At 41.1% G+C, this 18,292-nt stretch overlaps 1 protein-coding gene across 2 annotated transcripts in view; it reads right to left on the minus strand.

The window, feature by feature from the left end:
- The window catches only part of INTU (inturned planar cell polarity protein), a 108,600-nt gene that overhangs the window by 69,475 nt on the left and 20,833 nt on the right, over nucleotides 1–18,292 (minus strand). For both annotated transcript variants that reach the window (XM_051819869.2, XM_002717241.5), the window contains exon 2: nucleotides 13,460–13,998. In XM_051819869.2, the coding sequence (XP_051675829.2) occupies nucleotides 13,460–13,998 (539 nt within the window). The remainder of the gene's footprint in view (nucleotides 1–13,459; nucleotides 13,999–18,292) is intronic.

An 18,292-nucleotide genomic window follows, 5' to 3' on the forward strand; every position in this document is an offset into this window, starting at 1 on the left:
TGGCTGGAAGACCTCTCTCTTGTCTCTGCCTTTAAAATAAATAAATAAAACGTTAAAAAAAAAAAGTATCTATCTGTCCTCCTCAAAGCATGATGGAAAATGTAGTACAGATATTCAGAAATTTGTCCAGGTTACAAACTAGTGTCAAAGCTAACCTCCCGGCCGGCGCCGCGGCTCACTAGGCTAATCCTCCGCCTAGCGGCGCCGGCACACCGGGTTCTAGTCCCGGTCGGGCCGCCGGATTCTGTCCCGGTTGCCCCTCTTCCAGGCCAGCCCTCTGCTGTGGCCAAGGAGTGCAGTGGAGGATGGCCCAAGTGCTTGGGCCCTGCACCCCATGGGAGACCAGGAAAAGCACCTGGCTCCTGGCTCCTGCCATCGGATCAGCGCGGTGCGCCGGCCGCAGCGCGCTGGCCGCGGCGGCCATTGGAGGGTGAACCAACGGCAAAGGAAGACCTTTCTCTCTGTCTCTCTCTCTCACTGTCCACTCTGCCTGTCAAAAAAAAAAAAAAAAAAAAAAAAAAAAAAAAAAAAGCTAACCTCCCATTTCTTCCCTTCTCTGTCTAGAATACCATAAAAGCAACCAATTAATATTTAAAAAGATTAATATTCTCATTCTTAATACAACTGGGAGAATTATGCAAACCCAAAACATGAATGGAAAATTTGTAGCATAAACTAAGTATTGCACTCAACAAAACTGAATCTAACGGGTTAGACCTACAGTAAAAACACACACACACACACACATACAAAAACTTAAGCTGAAATTGTAACTAAATCCATGTGCCACATCGTAACTCAACAGCTGTGGTATTTACTGCTATTATTGATCTGTGTTTCCATACAGTTCTTTGATTTAAAATCCTCAACCATATCAAATGACACAGCAAGTTTCAATGAAAAATAATCTTTTCCATGGCTTTTCTTTAAATGTGTACATTTATCAAATTTGGTAATAAAATAAAGATCAATGTTAAAATAAGAACGCTTTCTGAGTATAAAGTAATACCAAAACACCAGGTAGCTATATTAATGGAAATTTACATCTATAAAATTATTTTTCTCATCAAATAATCCATGTTCAATCAATCATTCAAAAATTATTTATTAAGCTCCTATTATATTGCAGACACTATTCTCAGCACTTCAGACACAGAACTGACAAAACACACAAAAATCTCTATCCTCAAGAGCTTAATATTGATTGGGGAGGACAGATAATAAACATGTATACACATAAAACAGTGCTGTTCCACGATTTTCCATGGGTCTCTTGCATTCTATATATCTTCAGGCAGAGAAACTAAGAATCTTTGTTCTAAAATGTCCTTTCCTGGATGTTTCTGTAGTAAACGGCCTTGGACATCTCTGCTAAAGCAGAGGTCAAATTTGCTTGCTGCACAGCATGAGGACAATGTATTACTCAATATCTTAGTATCAGCCCTTGTTCTTTTTTTCTTTTTTAAAGCTAATTTTTTTAATATTTATTTTATTCATTTGAAAGACAGAGTTACAGAGAGAGAGAGAGAGAGAGAGAGAGAGAGAGAGAGAGAAATCTTCCATCTACTGGTTCACTCCCCAAATGTCCTCAACAGCCAGGACTGAGTCAGACTGAAGCCAGGAGCCAGGAGCTTGGATGCAGGTGCCCAAGCACTTGTGCCATCTTCCACTGCCTTGCAGGTGCATTAGCAAGGAGCTGAATCAGAAGTGGAGTAGTGGGGACTCAAAATCAGCAACCATGTGGGTTGCTGGTGTTGCAGGAGGTGGCTTAACCCACGACACCACCACGCTGGCCCCAAACCCTTGCTCTTTATGAAAGACTGGTGTTCCTTAAATTCAAAGTTCCTCTCCTTCAGTGCAACTACTAGGTGTCACCTGGTTGTCTTTAGAGTTGTGAAACAGATGGAAATGCTAGGGCCTTGGGCTCTGCTCTTCCTCCCTTCCTTCTTTCTTCTCCTTGATAGTATATCTAACAGGGAAGAAGATACATGCAGAGTGAGCAGGAGCTTCTCAGGCTGCCCCATGGAGACTCAGCAAGGCCTTCACTAAGTTTAGATGCTCTAGAAATGTTAGTTGAGAGAGCTCTGCCAGTGTGACCACCCCGGCATTATGATAGTTAATGGTTACAGCACTTTGAGCAACCTGGGAACTTTTTATCTCCTCCTCACTCCCAGCTTTCTCTTCCCTCCTTCCTCTCTCCTTCTTTCCAGCTTTATTTCCTTCCTCTCATTCTGAGAGGTAAAACGAGAGAAAGAAACACCTTTCCCAAATGCCTGCAACAGCCACGGTTGGGCTGGAGCCAGGAGTGAGACTCAATTCACATCATCCATGTGGGTGGCAGAAACCCAATCACTTAAGCCATCTCTGCAGCCTCCCAGGGTCTGCATTAGTGGGAAGCCGGGAAGCCAGATCTGAGAACTGAATCCACGCATACTACTGTGGGAAACAAGTATCTTAACTGCTAACCTTGGAACTTTTCTTAAAAGAATGAACTCACAAAAAAAAAAAAAAAAAAAAGACTGAAAGAAATCTCCAATTTTAATTCTACTTGGGGAAAAACAGCAACATGCACCTTTCATCAAACGATATATTAAACAAGAGTTCTATGACAAATTATTTTTACTTACAGTGATTTAAAAAAATAAAACAGAGGGCCGGTGCCGCGGCTGACTTGGCTAATCCTCCGCCTGTGGTGCCAGTACTCTGGGTTCTAGTCCCCATTGGGGCACCAGATTCTGTCCTGGTTGCTCCTCTTCCAGTCCAGCTCTCTGCTGTGGCCCGAGAGTGCAGTGGAAGATGGCCCAAGTGCTTGGGCCCTGCACCTGCGTGGGAGACCAGGAGAAAGCACCTGGCTCCTGGCTTCGGATCAGCGCAGTGCGCCAGCCATGACGGCCATTTGGGGGGTGAACCAACAGAAAGGAAGACCTTTCTCTCTGTCTCTCTCCTTCTCACTGTCTAACTCTGCCTATCAAAAAAAATTTTTTAAATAAACAAATAAAACAGAATGATTGGCCGGCGCCGCGGCTCACTAGGCTAATCCTCCACCTTGCGGCGCCGGCACACCGGGTTCTAGTCCCAGTTGGGGTGCTGGATTCTGTCCCGGTTGCCCCTCTTCCTGTCCAGCTCTCTGCTGTGGCCCGGGAGTGCAGTGGAGGATGGCCCAAGTGCTTGGGCCCTGCACCCCATGGGAGACCAGAAGAAGCACCTGGCTCCTGCCTTTGGATCAGCGCGGTGCGCCGGCCGCGGCGGCCATTGGAGGGTGAACCAACAGCAAAAGGAAGACCTTTCTCTCTGTCTCTCTCTCTCACTGTCCACTCTGCCTGTCAAAAAAACAAAAACAAAAACAAACAAAAAAACAAAACAAAAAAAAACAATGATGAACACAACATGGGAATGCTGATGTAAAATACAACTACTTTTGTACCATTCTAATGAAGGGTTTGACTATCTAGTTATCTTGAGGGTACCTAAACAATGAAACCATTTCAAATTTGTTACTTTAAACTAAAACTCCGTTGGATAATATCCCCAATTTTTTTTTTCCTCCAAACTCTAATGAATATAATTCTGTGTTGTTCAGTATGACAGAGAGCACTATCTAAGGATATCATAGCTAATAAACCTCTAAAAGTAGTAGACAAATTATACATACAATAAATAGATAATAAAAAACAATAAAAACACATTTGAAAAGAGTGTAGTATAGTATAATATTCTATATATTTATTTTGGTTTAAAGGCACACCCACAGAAAGAGCTCCCACCCACTGTTTCACACCCCACCCCCAATTGCCTGCAATGGCAAGGGCTAGGCTGGGTAGAAGCTGGGAGCTGGGACCTCAATCCATGCCCCCTATGTGGGCAACAGGAACCAATCTACTTGAGTAATCACCTGCTCCTTCCCAGGATCTGCATTAGCAGGAAGCTCATGACAGGAGCCAGAGCTGGGTATCAAACCCAGGTACTCTGTGATAGGATGCAGGTATCCAATTGGCAGCTTAACTGCTAGAGCAAACATCTGCCCTCTTAATATTTTCAACTTCAATTAAAATGTTTTCATTCTATAAAGAGGTGTTACATCCACTTCTCATTCTCCCAGATGCTGTTTTCTTCTGGTTTTTCTGAGTACTTCTACGAAGCAACTCAGCACTGGCCAGTTTCCTGAACATCATACACATCACTGCCGTGGGCAGCCTGCACAGCAGGAAAGCTCTTTCTCAACAAGTACACTGAACTATTACTTTGCACTGTCTCATTTCACAGGCTGAAAGGAAAGGAAATGTATAAATGGGTTTTTGAACCATTAAATAAAAATTGGTCGGCAGATTATTGATGTGTAGCAGTAAGAAGAAAATTTTAACAAGAGATACATCAAGAATCAAATAAAATATCAAGAAGTGAGATAATTTCATCAGTGTTTACAGCGATTCCTTGATATAATAATTTCTCAACTGCCTTTAATTAAGAAAACTCATCAATTTCTCAGTATGTACTTAAAATCCAACAACAAATGTGGTTGATATTGTATGCTATTACACAAGGGCTAAGAAAATAGCTAAGTTTGCTTACAGCTTTATTTATACTATTACTAAATGAATATATAGATTAAGAAATTATTTTTGAAACAAAATTACTGCACATAAATAAGGTAAAAGAAAAATTACAAGGTAACTTCAAAAAGTTCATGGAAAATGGAATTAAACTTCTGGTGTAAAATTTTTTGAAATCTATTTATAGTTTCTCATAATATTTTCTACATATTATGAAAAAATATTTTACACCCAAATAACCTCATGACTGTAACTGTACTTTCCAGTAACTTTCTGAAGTACCTTTATTTACATCATAATATTGCCTTTGGGTATATGGGCTTTTTCTGTTCTGCTTAATTGTTATTTTCTAAACTGTCCAAAATCAACATGTTACCACTACTCTAAGGAGAAAAGAATTAAAACATATATTTTACCCCAAAGAACACCCCACTAAAGTAGGCAGAATAATGAACAAGAATAATGACCACTTTCCAAAGATGGCCACATCTCAATCCCTGTAAGCTGTGAATATGTTATCTTATTTGGCAACAGAGATCTTGCAGGCATAATTAAGAGATTGGGAGATTTTCCTTTGTTATCTGAGTGGTCATAAGGTAATAATAAAGACCTTATAGGATGGAGGCAGAAGTGTCAGAATCAGAGAGAGAATCATAGAAGCTATGTTTCCGGCTTTGAAAATAGAGAAAGGGACCACAAGCCAAGGAATAAAGCTGGCTGCAGAAGGGCAGCCAAGGAAAGAGATGGTCAACTGGAACCTCCAAAGGAATGCAGCTCTGTGGACACTTTGATTTTTGTGTAGGAGGAGCCATTTTAGACTTCTGACTTGAAGAACTGCTAGATGATAAATCTGTATTGTTTTAAGTCACTAAGTTTGTGGTAATTTGCCATTGTACCAATAGAAAATAAACAGACCCACCTAAAAATACAAAGCAATCTTTGCTAAATAGCAAATAAAAGTCAGGGGTCATGAATGCTAAAGAAGAGATGGATACACAGGGTGCATTTGGAGATCATGGTGTAGGGGACAGGTGGTTTCAGTCTTGTTAGAAATGAGCTTTCTCCGGGCCAGCACTATGGCGTAGCGGGTAAAGCAGCCTAAAGCAGCCGCCTGCAGTGCTGGCATCCCATAGGGGTGCTGGTTCGAGTCCTGGCTGCTCCACTTTTTATGACCCTAGAACTATAATTGTGATTACTTTTGCAAATAATTTTTAGTCTCTTCTCTACCTATGTTCATACAAAGGATGTATAAAGGGTTTTTATCTTTGCTTAAAAATATTTATTTATTTAAAAGACAGAGTGACAGAGAGAGAGAGGACAGACACGGAGAATAGAGAGAGACTTTTCATATGCTGTTTCACTTGCCAAATGCCCCAACAGCCGGGACTGAGCCAAGCTGAAGTTACAGGTCTGGAAATCCAACCAGGTCTCTCACGTGGGGGCCGTCATCCACTGTCTCCTAGGTGTATTAGGAGGAAGCTGAATTGGAAGCATGGAGTGGCCAGAACTTAAATCAGGCACTTGGATATGGGATGCAGGCTCCCAAGCAGGGGCTTAACTCACTGTGCCACAACACTGGCCTCAGAATTTTAACTTTTAAACCTCTCAAGTCATAAGAATTTTTATGTCATTGCATATTTTTTAGAATTATAATTGTAATAGTTGAATAACATCATAAATTTATTAAATTACAATGTAACTAACCATGCCCTTGTTTGACATTTTTATGCCTTTTAATTTAAAAATATTTTTAAATGCTTCAATAAATGTTTTTATGTACAGTTTTTTCCCTCTTTTAATCTGGATCAGCAAATTTTTCTGTTAAGGACAAGAAAGAAAATAATTCAGGCTATGTGGGCCATATGGTCTTTGTTGCAACTACTCAGTTCCACCATTATAGCTTGAAAGAAGCCATAGACAATAAGTAAATGAAAGTGGCTATGCGCCCATAAAATTTTATTTATAGACGCTGATATTTGGGTCTCATACACTTTTACATGTCATATGTTATTATTTTAAAAAATTTTAGCCATTCTTTACAAAAACAGGTGGTGGATATGATTTGACCTGCTGGCTGTGATTTGCTGATCTGTTTTAGATTACATTTTAGGATAGATGTCTCAGATGTGGATTGATTGGGTTAAATGGTACATGCTGTAGATTAATACTTATCTCCAAATTACATTTTGAAAAGATTAAGTAGCTTTTCCCCCTTTTTGCTACAAGGAGAGAGAAATCCTTTGGCACATCCCCCCCCCCCCCCCCCGCCCCCTACTAAAATGAACAATGTGGCAATGTGAAAGAGCCCTCCAGTGGAAATCAGAACACATGGGTCCCAGCTTTATCACTGACTGCCATCTGTTAGTGGGTAAGGCACGTCATCCCTTTGGCCCTCATCTGTAGAAGGAAATAACTGCACCAGCAGCTCTAGGGAAGCCCAGAAACACAAAAATTCTGTCTTTCCAATGTACCGAACACTTCAGTTTCTTTCCTCTACTAGTGGTCAAGTTATGTCAGGAAAAAACTGTAGGAAGGAAACGATGTGAGAGAGGAGAGACAGCAGAACTGATTTCCCTAAGAAAACCAAAATGTGTCACAGATGGAGAAAATAAAAATGTATACACCTCAAAACACAAAACATCAAGGAATACAACTATCCAGTAGGTGTGCATAAAATTCCAATCTATCTTTATAGAAAAAAAAACTTCCAATGTTTTAACTGGCAACAATCAAAATATCCATCAACAATGGAATGAAAAAGTAGTGTGGAATGGATGACTAGATAGCAACAACATGGACATTGTGCACAGCCATAATTATAAACTAAAACAAAGAGAAACAGGATAACAAACACCATTTATTTACGTTTACGTAAAATTCCAGAACATGCAAAATCAGCTCAGTCAATGGAAAACTCCTGACTTCTAGAAGATTATGTTCGATGTGGTAACAGATTATGAGGAGACACCACAGATTCCGTAGGTATTGGAAATGTCATATACCTTATTTGGGTGGTAGTCACAGAGGTAAATTCCTATGTCAAAATCATTTTGAATGTACACTTAAGATTTGTATACCTTATGAATGGTATGTCTCAATTAAAAACACTTTTCAAAAGTTAAATAAAAACCTTCAAAAAAGTAAGAGAGAGTTGTTAACACACCCAGTGTGTTATTCAAAACCAGTCAATGATCACAGGCAATAACAGCAGAAATTACAAAAAAGCCTGAAATAAAACTTTGGGTTTTTTCTTCATCAGAAATACTCTAGAAAAGGACGGGTATTTGGAACACAAATTGGTGATTTCTCTAACCCTGTCTCTTCCAAATCTTAAAAAACACCTAGTTAAAATGACCAAGAGGGGCCGGCGCTGTGGCGTAGCCGGTAATGCTGCCGTCTGCGGTGCTGGCTTCCCATATGGACACCAGTTCAAGTCCTGGCTGCTCCACTTCCGATCCAGCTCTCTGCTATGGCCTGGGAAAGCACTAGAAGATGGCCCAAGTGCTTGGGCCCCGGCATCTATGTGGGAGACCCAGAAGAAACTCCTGGCTCCTGGCTCAGACTAGCGCAGCTCCAGCCATTGTGGCCACCTGGGGCGTGAACCAGCAGATGGAAGACTGACCTCTCTCTCTCTGTCTTTCCTTCTCTCTCTGTGTAAACTGACTTTCAAATAATTAAATCCATCTTTAAAAAAAAATAACCAAGAATGAATCATCTTGAAGGAAAAAAACATCAACGTGATATGCAGCTTCCATGACACAGGTGGGTAAAACGGAATTTCATTTGATCAGTTACAGGCAGTCCAGGAGCTCTCAATTGACTGTCAAATTTAAGAAAAACTCAGAAATAGGAATATAAAAAAAGAATGTAAATATTTGACAGTAGGAATTGCAAAAATGGCACCAAAGGGAAGGAATCATTCTAAGGAATTAGAGTTGTTCCTTATGTAGCGACATAAGGAAAGAAACCTCCCCTTGGAAAATGCATTCCCCAGGACAGTTTTCATGATATTCCTGTCTATGGGGTTACCTCACAGATCAACCACTGCCCAGAGATGATGTGAAACATGATTATAAAAGAAAAAAAGCAAGAAATTCTATCATTTATGCACCTTGTAGGATGACATTAAAATAGTCCATTCTTCATGGCTAAAATATACAATTTTACAACTATGGAACATAATTATAAAGTAGAAAGTTTGAAAGAGTAGACAAAATAATTACCAGTAATGTCCTCATGCTAACAACACTATTAGCATATTGGCTTATTTATCTTCACGTTTAATTGTTTTCCCTGTATATATTCTTCTTACAATTTATTCAATCATCCAATAAATGTGTTTTGAGAGCCTAGTATGAGCCAAGCACATTGTTATGCACCAAAAATGCAAAATCAATTCATTGTGACAAATTTTTTCCACTATAAAGTTAAATCATGAGCCTCATTTTTGTAGCCTTTTATTGTTATTAAAAACACATGCAGAAAAGTGTACAAATTCTAAGAATATGCTATAACAAATGATCACAAAGTAAACATATTTATGTAACCACACTCATATCAAAAAGTAGCATCTCGGGGCTAGCATTATGGCACTGCAGGTTAAGCTGCCGCCTGCAATGGGCTGGCATCCCATGTGGACACAGGTTCCAGATCAGCTGCTCTACTTCTGATCCAGCTCCCTGCTAATGCACCTAGGAAAGCACAGGGAATGGCCCAATTACTTAGACCCTTGCACCCACGTGGGAGACTGGGATGAAGCTTCTGGCTCCTGGCTTTGGCCTTGCCCAGGTCCTGGCCACTGTGGCCATTTGAGAAGTGAACCAGCAGACAGAAGACTCTCTATCTCTTTTTAAAATAAATAAATTAAATCTTTTTTTTTTTTTAAAGTAGCATCCCATATGGAGCAAACGCCACTAGGGACGTCTGCAGCACCCCACATCAGAATGGCAATTTGAGTCCTGTCACGTACTTGGGCCCCTGCCACCCATACGGGAGACCTGGATGGAGTTCTTGGCTCCTGGCTTTGTCCTGGCCCAGACCTCACAGTTTCAGGCATTTGGCAAGTAAACAAGCAGACGGAAGATCTGTCTTCTTTTTATCTCTGTCATTCCACCTTTCAATTAAATAAATAAAACCTTAAAAAAAAAAAAAAGTAGCAACCCAGAATTCTGCTTGCACTCCCTCCTGATTCCTTCCTGTGTATTCCCCAAAGGTAAAAACTATTCCTACCTGTAACACCTTAGTTTTGCCAGTTTGTACCTGACTTTCACTGAATGTTCCTGTGTGTGAGGAACATCCATTCATTCATTCATTAGGCTCAACTCACTTGGCTTGTTTCCAGTTTTGGCTCCCAAAAATACTGTTATCAAGAACATCCCTGTAATTTACATTCACATGCATATCTTTTGCTGCACTTATTTCACATCTAAGAATAGGGCTGTTAAACCACAGGCAATGGCTATGTTCAGCTTAAGCAGCCACAGCTGAAGCAGTGCTCCACGGTGGATTATTAGCTGCAGCACAAGAGTTCCCGCAGCCCCACAGTCTCTCTGGCACTTGTTATTGTCGATCATGTTGAGTGTAGCAGCTCGATGGCCTAAGCGGTAGTACCTCGCTGTAGTTTTAACTTGTATTTCTCTAACGACTACTGAGGTTTCAGGTTTTATTGGTCATTTGGAAATCTTTTGTGAAGTACTCACCCATTTGAATTTCTTATTAGTTATCCAACTGGGCTGTCTATATTTCTATTATTGATTTGCAGTGCTTTTTCTAAAAGCCCCTTGTAAGCTACAGGTTTGATTTTTTTATTTTTTTAAGATTTATTTGAGAGGCAGAGTTACAGACAGAGAGAGAAGGAGAGACAGAGTTCCTCCATTCACTGGTTCACCCCCCAAATGGTTGCAACAGCTGGAGCTGGGCCAATCCGAAGCCAGGAGCCAGGAGCTTCCTCTGGGTCCCCCACGCAGGTACAGGGGCCCAAGCACTTGGGCCATCCTCCACCACTTTCACTTTCCCAGGCCACCAACAGGGAGCTGGAGAGTAAGAGGAGCAGCCAGGACAGGAACCGGTGCCCATATGGGATGGTGGCACTGCAGGCAGAGGCTTAGCCTCCTACATCACAGTGCTGGCCCCAGGAGGTTTACTTCTTGACTGTAACAACAGTGACTTCTTTGATGAAAATTCAAGTTAATTTCTTTTTAAAGATTTATTTATTAATTTGAAAGTCAGAGTTACACAGAGAGGAGAGGCAGAGAGAGAGAGAGAGAGGTCTTCCATCAGCTGGTTCACTCCTCAAGTGGCCGCAATGGTAGGAGCTTCTTCCAGGTCTCCCATGTGGGTGCAGGGGCCCAAGGATTTGGGCCATCCTCCACTGTTTTTTCAGGCCATAGCAGAGAGCTGGATTGGAAGTGGAATAGCGGGGTCTCGAACCAGAACCTGGGATGCCAGCACTGCAGGTGAAGGCTTTACCCACCACGCCGCAGCACTGGCCCCTAAGTTAATTTTAACGTACAATAATTTATCAGTCTTTTATAATTCTCTGAGATCTTGAAGATATTCTCTTATATTCTAGAAATGCTATTATTTCATCTTTCATATTTAGATATGTCATCTACTCAAAATAAATATATATGTATAGTGTAAAACAGAGTCAAATTTTTTTCTTTTTTTCTCATATGGACACTTTTTCAGAATCTCCCCAGTTTATATACCTTGCTCTCTTACTTATAAGCTTTCTGCTATGAGGATGAGTCATAGACAAATGCACATGTTCGCTGGGAGGAAAATAATAGAGATGGTGCTTGCACACAGTAGGCATTCAAGATGTTTGTTGAATGAATGAAAGACATTTACTTGGAGGTACTGATTTCATACTATAACCTCTAGAGAAAACTATAGGCCTGTTTGCCTTTTTTTTCATTTATTGGTAAAGGGGAATGCTAACAGAAGTCAAAAATTAGAATTCTTACAGGATACACAGTATAACCACCACGGTCAAGGCTCTCTTCTTCCCTTGTGCATTTTATTTTCTTTCATACAGACAGTAGATAAAGACCAGGCCTAATGGCAATCCTCATTCCTAGAAGGTTCAGAAAGCTGGAGTGAGGACCAGGGAAGAAAACAGAGTGGGAAGCTCAGCAGTCATCACCATCTCAATACCAGTTATGCAGAGAAAAGGGTGAAAAGAATTTGAGAGACTTGTCTGTAATCCAGTACAAGCAGGCACTCAGAGCAGAAGCCTTAGCTAAGTAGAAAGAGAATGCACTCGCTTAAGTTTCCCATCTTAAAATTACAGTGGCCAGAAAACCGTCAGGCAGGTTCTCATAAGCACAAATCCTTGCCTTCTTTTACAGAACTAAAAACACACCCTAGGGATATTTTAGTTCAATCCTATCATTTCACAAGAAAAAACTGCGGAGCACCTAACAATGCAAGGAAGCATAACCTCCAGTTCCAGTTATCTATTGCTGCGTAACAAATCACCTAAACACCCAGTGACATCAAGTGGCAGCAGACATTAATGATCTCTCTCTCCGGGTTCTGAGGCCGACTGGACTCAGCAAGGTTCTCACTCAGAGTCCCTCATGCACTTGCAGCCAGTTAGCAGTTGGGGCAGGCATCACCAGGAAGGCTTCTTCATGGCCGTCTGGGGGCGGGGCCTCAGCTGGGCATTCGGCCCCATCATGACTCATGACCTGTGCTTCTGGCCTGGCCTTCCTCACAGAACGGCAACTGGATTCCAAAAGCAAGCGTCCCCCAAAAGAACCAACCAACCTCTCAAGTCCCAAAGTGCCAAGCAGACTGCGGTCACAGGCCCACCCAGACTCATGGACACAAAGGGAGGAGAATCAGCACTACACTGTAAGATGAGAAAATGAAGACCATTTTGGAACACACACTAGGCCGCCGATACTCTTGCTACACAATTCCACAGGCCTCTCCTTGAATACCTGCATCACAACACTGCTTCACAATGCAAAACTGTCTGCCTCTTTGCCACCCTTATCTTCCACTGCAGTGACCCTTCTCCTTTCTAGAAGTAGTAGCTGGATCATTACTGTGATCTTTGTATTTCTGGCACTAAGAAAAGGCTCAAAAAAATAGTTGTTGAATCAATGAATAAACAAATGAAATTCAGCCTTAAAGTCAGAAATATTTTCAAATATTTCCAAAGTAACTATAGAAGTTCCTCTATCTAAATCTTAACCTGGGCCAATTTAAATGGCTTTCACAACTATTATAAATTTAAAGTTTCACTAATAATATGCCCTCACATTTGATTAATTTATTTTTATGAGGGCTAATCCAAACATTGTGTCAGCAACACAGCAGACTCATCCTACTATATATATATTCAGAGTAGCACACGTATTTATTTTTCTGCCTCAAAATTGGTGGGACAGTTTATGACACACATCCTTAAAAGGAAATTTATGTATAACACTACTGTTACTAAGTATGCCAAAAGTAACAGTTTAAAACCACTCCAAGAACTTAGATGACTTAAGTGCAAACATACAATTTGAAAGTATTTTTATTCATAAATTATATATTTCTGCATCATGCTACTGGATATAGTCCTTCAAACCTAAATTACCACTTTGCAATCAACTTATTTTCTTTTTCTTGTCAGCAAATATAACCAAAATGAAATAAAATGATACAATTCAAAACTCACAAGTCAGTAAAGCTATTCCTTGGCCTGAACAAGGGACACACACATTTGACACCCTGAGTGCTTCTGTTTAGAGGATTGTGCCTTGCAGTATACCACCTGTAATAATTTCACTGCTGCACCAAACACACGCAGCAGCCCTCGGTGGGTGGAGACTATATGATTGTGCTCTCCTGGGCCCCTCGTTAATCAGGTGCCTCAAAAACCAGCACTGATGCCCAGCAGCAACACTCACCAATCAGCACCTGCCCACTCTTCATAGCAGCTCCTCCTGGCAGCAGGCCGTGGACCACGAGTCTCTCTCCCTGGCTCTGCTTTCCAGCCCTTTTCCAGCTCCATTTGGTCTGATGGATAATGCCAACCAGCACTTCCAGGAGCTTGAGCTGCTCTTTGGCTTTCATGACAGTTAGCTTTTTGGGGTTTACATAAACATTCACATCTTTGTACCGTTGCTGGACAACGACTCCTGTCTTCTGATGTGACTGATGCTTTAGAATGGACACTGGCCCATTGTCTGTGCTATTTTTTTTATTGTGGCGCTTGGGCAAAAGCCTTTTGCTTTTTAAAATTTTCGTAAACCGCTTGAGTTTGGGTTCATACTTTTTTCTTTCTTTGTAATCATCCTCTTCAATGATAATCTCATGGTCACTGAACCTCACGTGGTTCACAGTCGGCGACTCAGGCAGGAGGGTTTCCTCTTCGTCCTCACTCAATTCCAAGTAAAACAGCTCCCCATTCTTCTGCACGCTGTCAAGCCACTCAGGTTCAAGATCACTATGAGAAAAGACAAGACAATGTGAACAGCTGCAAGCCCAAGATAAACAGTTACATCCTCCCCCCAGTGTGGTGAGAGGGGAGTAGAGGGGGCGGGGGGGAGCAAGGGGTGAAACCTCTTTGATTATTTCAAATTCTTACTATTTCTAATTTATTGTATCAACATGTTTTCCTATAGGATGCTTTTTGTGGAGTCTTGAAGAACAAAACTCAGGGAAAGGGAATTAAAGAGGCACAGTAGCAGAAAAAAAATCATTTTTTAAAAAAGCAGATGGTCTTTTTCTAGATTGTATGGGGTTTTTAAAAATTAATTCAGTCAACTATGCAGTTTTTACTCCCTTTAGATGATTTCGCCAGACAGTATTTGCACTGGCAGTTGGCTATGCAATTATACGCACAGAAGCAAGCCACTTGGGACATATATATGAAAACACTCTACTGGCACAGCATTATTCAGCATGGTCATCAGGTAAAAGAAAGGCTAAAACCTATCCACATTCACAGACCTGCTTATGTACTACATTTCAAGGAGACATTCATCTCACCATGAACTAAAATCTTACTGAAAACAACCCATTTGTAATCACAGCCAATAACGATCACTTTTAGAGTCTGTAATTTCCATAAAACTCCTTTTCATGAGTAACTAGTAGGAAAAGTTAAGCACATATTACATAATTTGTCACATGATTGTTTAAAAAACATTTTAATGGGAAGTAGGCCATTAAAAAACAAAATTATTGCTATTAAAATAGCACTAAGAAACAAAGATACTCATCTTATGGAAACAAACCTAATCATAAACTCTACCCTATTCAAAATTGTGAACAGTTTACCTTTCAAACAGCTTTTCTTTAAAGCAAAATTAGTTTCCGTGGAAAAACTAACACGTGGGCAGAGGTTTTCAGAAACAAGCTGTAATATCCTGGCTTGAAAAGGTATAATTTGTGTTCTGATCATTCAGAGAGAAGACACTTCTGTTTTCCACCGTGTTTATTAGCAACTCTGGTTCTTTTTAACTTAAGTCAAATGTCTCTTTCTAAGTGAAAATTAGCCCCAAAAATGTTCTCTTCTATTACTAAACTCTGAAATTAACCATTGCTCTGGTCTGTGGCTGGTCATTCATATAAAATTTCCAACTGTATAGTGAGTCACTGAAGAAAAAAAAAAAAGGCAAGATGGCTGGCTCAAAATATCAAAAACAGTATTTCTTCCATCTTTGCTGGTCTCCAGTGTACGGCATCATTATAGGCCCTTGGCCCCATTTACCACAGATTATTAATTATACAATGGCTGTGTCAGCCACCCCAACCTGTATCCCCAGAAATCAGTACAGAGTAACTTTGCAGTTCTGCTTTGGAGAGTCTAGAGAATGGTGGCCCCACCAAAAACATCCAGATAACAAATTGCCCAATTTTCATCAGTACAGAGTAATTACCATGGTTATATACCAGTTACTTAAGATACGTATCAATTTAAACAGTGAATTAAGTTTCTCCTTGATAGTTCCTCCCTTCTAATTTGGTATGCTATTTGATTAGAGATATGTGAGACCAAAGAAATATCTTTTTCCATTTGTGGAACATAAAGAAGATTCATTGTAATCTCTCAAATTTGAATGTGAACCCACTTTTTGGTTTAATTCAAAGAGCCGAGCCGGTGGGGGGCTATGGGGGAAAGCATTCAAACATGGAGCAAATAAGCAGTGCCAGGCACTGATCTACATATTAGAATTACAATGACAAAAAACATTAGCTCTGGCCCTTGCTCAGTGGGGAAGAAAAACAGTACCCAGGGTAAGTACAGACGAAGGGACACAGGGAGAGGCCCCTAGCTCAGTCTAGCCGGAGACTGCAGGGAAGATCAGGGAAGGCTTTCGGGTGGAGGAGACTCTAGAATAATAAATGGTCAGGGAGAGGCATGGGGAGCTGCAGAGAAAGAGAAGAGAATTCCAAACAGAAGTAACACATTAGCAAAGGCTTGAGGGGTAGTCTCCCTGGAGTATGCACAGATCACGACAGATGCAAGCGGCAGAGGACTGTGGAAGGTGGGAACTCATGGAAGTGGTCAGCTCTCCTGTTGCAAGGCTTTTTGTTCTACAGTGAGGGGTTTGGATTAGTTTAAGCAAGAGGGCCTCCATGAAGGGCTTCAGCAGAGATTTCCACGTCAGATATCCCTGGACAGATCTACTCTGGCAAGAAAAGGGAAGTAGATGTGAGGTGCACATGAGTCAAGGCAGGAGCACTTAGAGGCTGCTTCGGTAGTGGAGGCAAGGATGATAACCAAGGGAATAGAGCAGAAGAGATGGAAAGTAGGAAAAAGTATTCGCAAATCACCAGGACATTGTGACTGATTCGGTGAGGAGATGAGAGAGAGGAAGGGATTAATGTTGACTACACTTCTAGTTGGTGACTATACTTTCATGCATCTTTTTATACACTCATATGCAAAGACTCATTCCACGTAAGTGGGAATAACCATTGTAAAATTTTTCCTTCTCCCTCTGACATACACAGTGTTGAAAATTCATGTTTTTCCCATCATAAAAATTTACATTTATGGGGTTATTCTATCACTTGTTTGAAAAAAAAGTGATCATTACATATTTACCAATATAAAGATATATACTCATATTACTTTAATAATTTCTCATATATTGGTAGTTTTAAAAACCTCAATGGATCCATAATATTCCATATCAAAGATGTGGCACATTCAGCACATTCACTTATCTATTGCTAAATGTGGTGTACAGTTTTCATTTTTGTACTCCCCATACAAAGTTATAGTAACCAACTTTATATCTCTGTGTATATACAGGTCTTTACCCAAAAGACTATACCAATTCATATTTCACCAGCAATATAACAGATCTATTAATGTAAATACTTCACTTTAAGAGAAAGAAATTAAAAAAAAAAAAAAGGAAGCTAAGAGAGATAGATACAAAGACAGGGAGGGACCAGTGTTGTGCAGCCAACACATAAAGCCTCTGCCTTGAATGCTGGCATCCCATATAAGTCCCAGTTCAAGTCCTGGCTGTTCTGCTTCTGATCCAGCTCCCTGCTAATGCACCTAGGGAAGCTGTAGAAGCTGGCCCAAGTACTTGGGCCCCTGCTCTCACATAGGAAACCAGGATGGAGTTCCAGGCTCCTAGCTTATGCTTGGCCAGCCCCAGCTGTTACAGCCATTTGAGGAGTAAACCAGAAGATGGAAGATCTCTCTCCTTCTGTCTCTACAATCTCTCTCTCTGTTTCTTTTTCTCTGTCCCCCCTTTCAAGTAAATAAATAAATGTTTTTTGGGGCTGCTGCTGTGGTGCAGTGGGTTAAAGCCCTGGCCTGAAGCGCTGGCATCCCATACGGGCACCGGTTCCAGTCCCAGCTGCTCCTCTTCCAGTCCAGCTCTCTGCTATGGCCTGGGAAAGCAGTAGAAGATGGCCCATATCCTTGGGCCCCTATACCCACGTGGGAGACCTGGAAGAAGCTCCTGGCTCCTGGCTTCGGATCAGCACAGCTCTGGCCGTTGCGGCCATCTGGGGAGTGAACCAGCGGATGGGAGACCTATCTATCTGTCTCTAGCTCTCTCTGTACCTTTCTCTCTGTCTCTACCTCTCTCTGTAACTCTGTCTTTCAAGTAAATAAAATAAATCTTTAAAAAAATGTTTTTTAAAAAGATACAAAGACAGGAAAACAGATATAACTGGGCCCATAGGAGAAGGCAAATGTACAGTGAAAAGAAATGGACTGAGAAACCACAATGAGCTGAGATCCAATTTGGTTTTACTGCAACTCTAACCCTGCTAAGATTGATTATGTAATTGAGTCCAAGCTTTAGTTCTGCTCTTCTTGAAAACAGTTAACAGCTACATCACAGGGTTGCTATAAATAGCAAATAAAACAATGTTATGCCTTGCTTGGTAAATGCATAATAAACAGTAGTTCCCTTCCTCTTACCTAATAGATATGAAACTGGAAACACAGACCTTTACCAGATATAGCTTTTTTTTTTTTTTTTTTTTTTTTTTTTTTTTTTTTTTTTTGACAGGCAGAGTGGACAATGAGAGAGACAGAGAGAAAGGTCTTCCTTTGCAGTTGGTTCACCCTACAATGGCCGCCACGGCTGGCGCACCGCACCTATCCGAAGGCAGGAGCCAGGTGCTTCTCCTGGTCTCCCATGGGGTGCAGGGCCCAAGCACTTGGGCCATCCTCCACTGCACTCCCTGGCCACAGCAGAGAGCTGGCCTAAAAGAGGGGCAACCGGGACAGAATCCGGCGGCCCGACCGGGACTAGAAC

Source organism: Oryctolagus cuniculus, chromosome 8 (assembly GCF_964237555.1).
Source record: "Oryctolagus cuniculus chromosome 8, mOryCun1.1, whole genome shotgun sequence".
Taxonomy (NCBI): Eukaryota; Metazoa; Chordata; class Mammalia; order Lagomorpha; family Leporidae; genus Oryctolagus; species Oryctolagus cuniculus.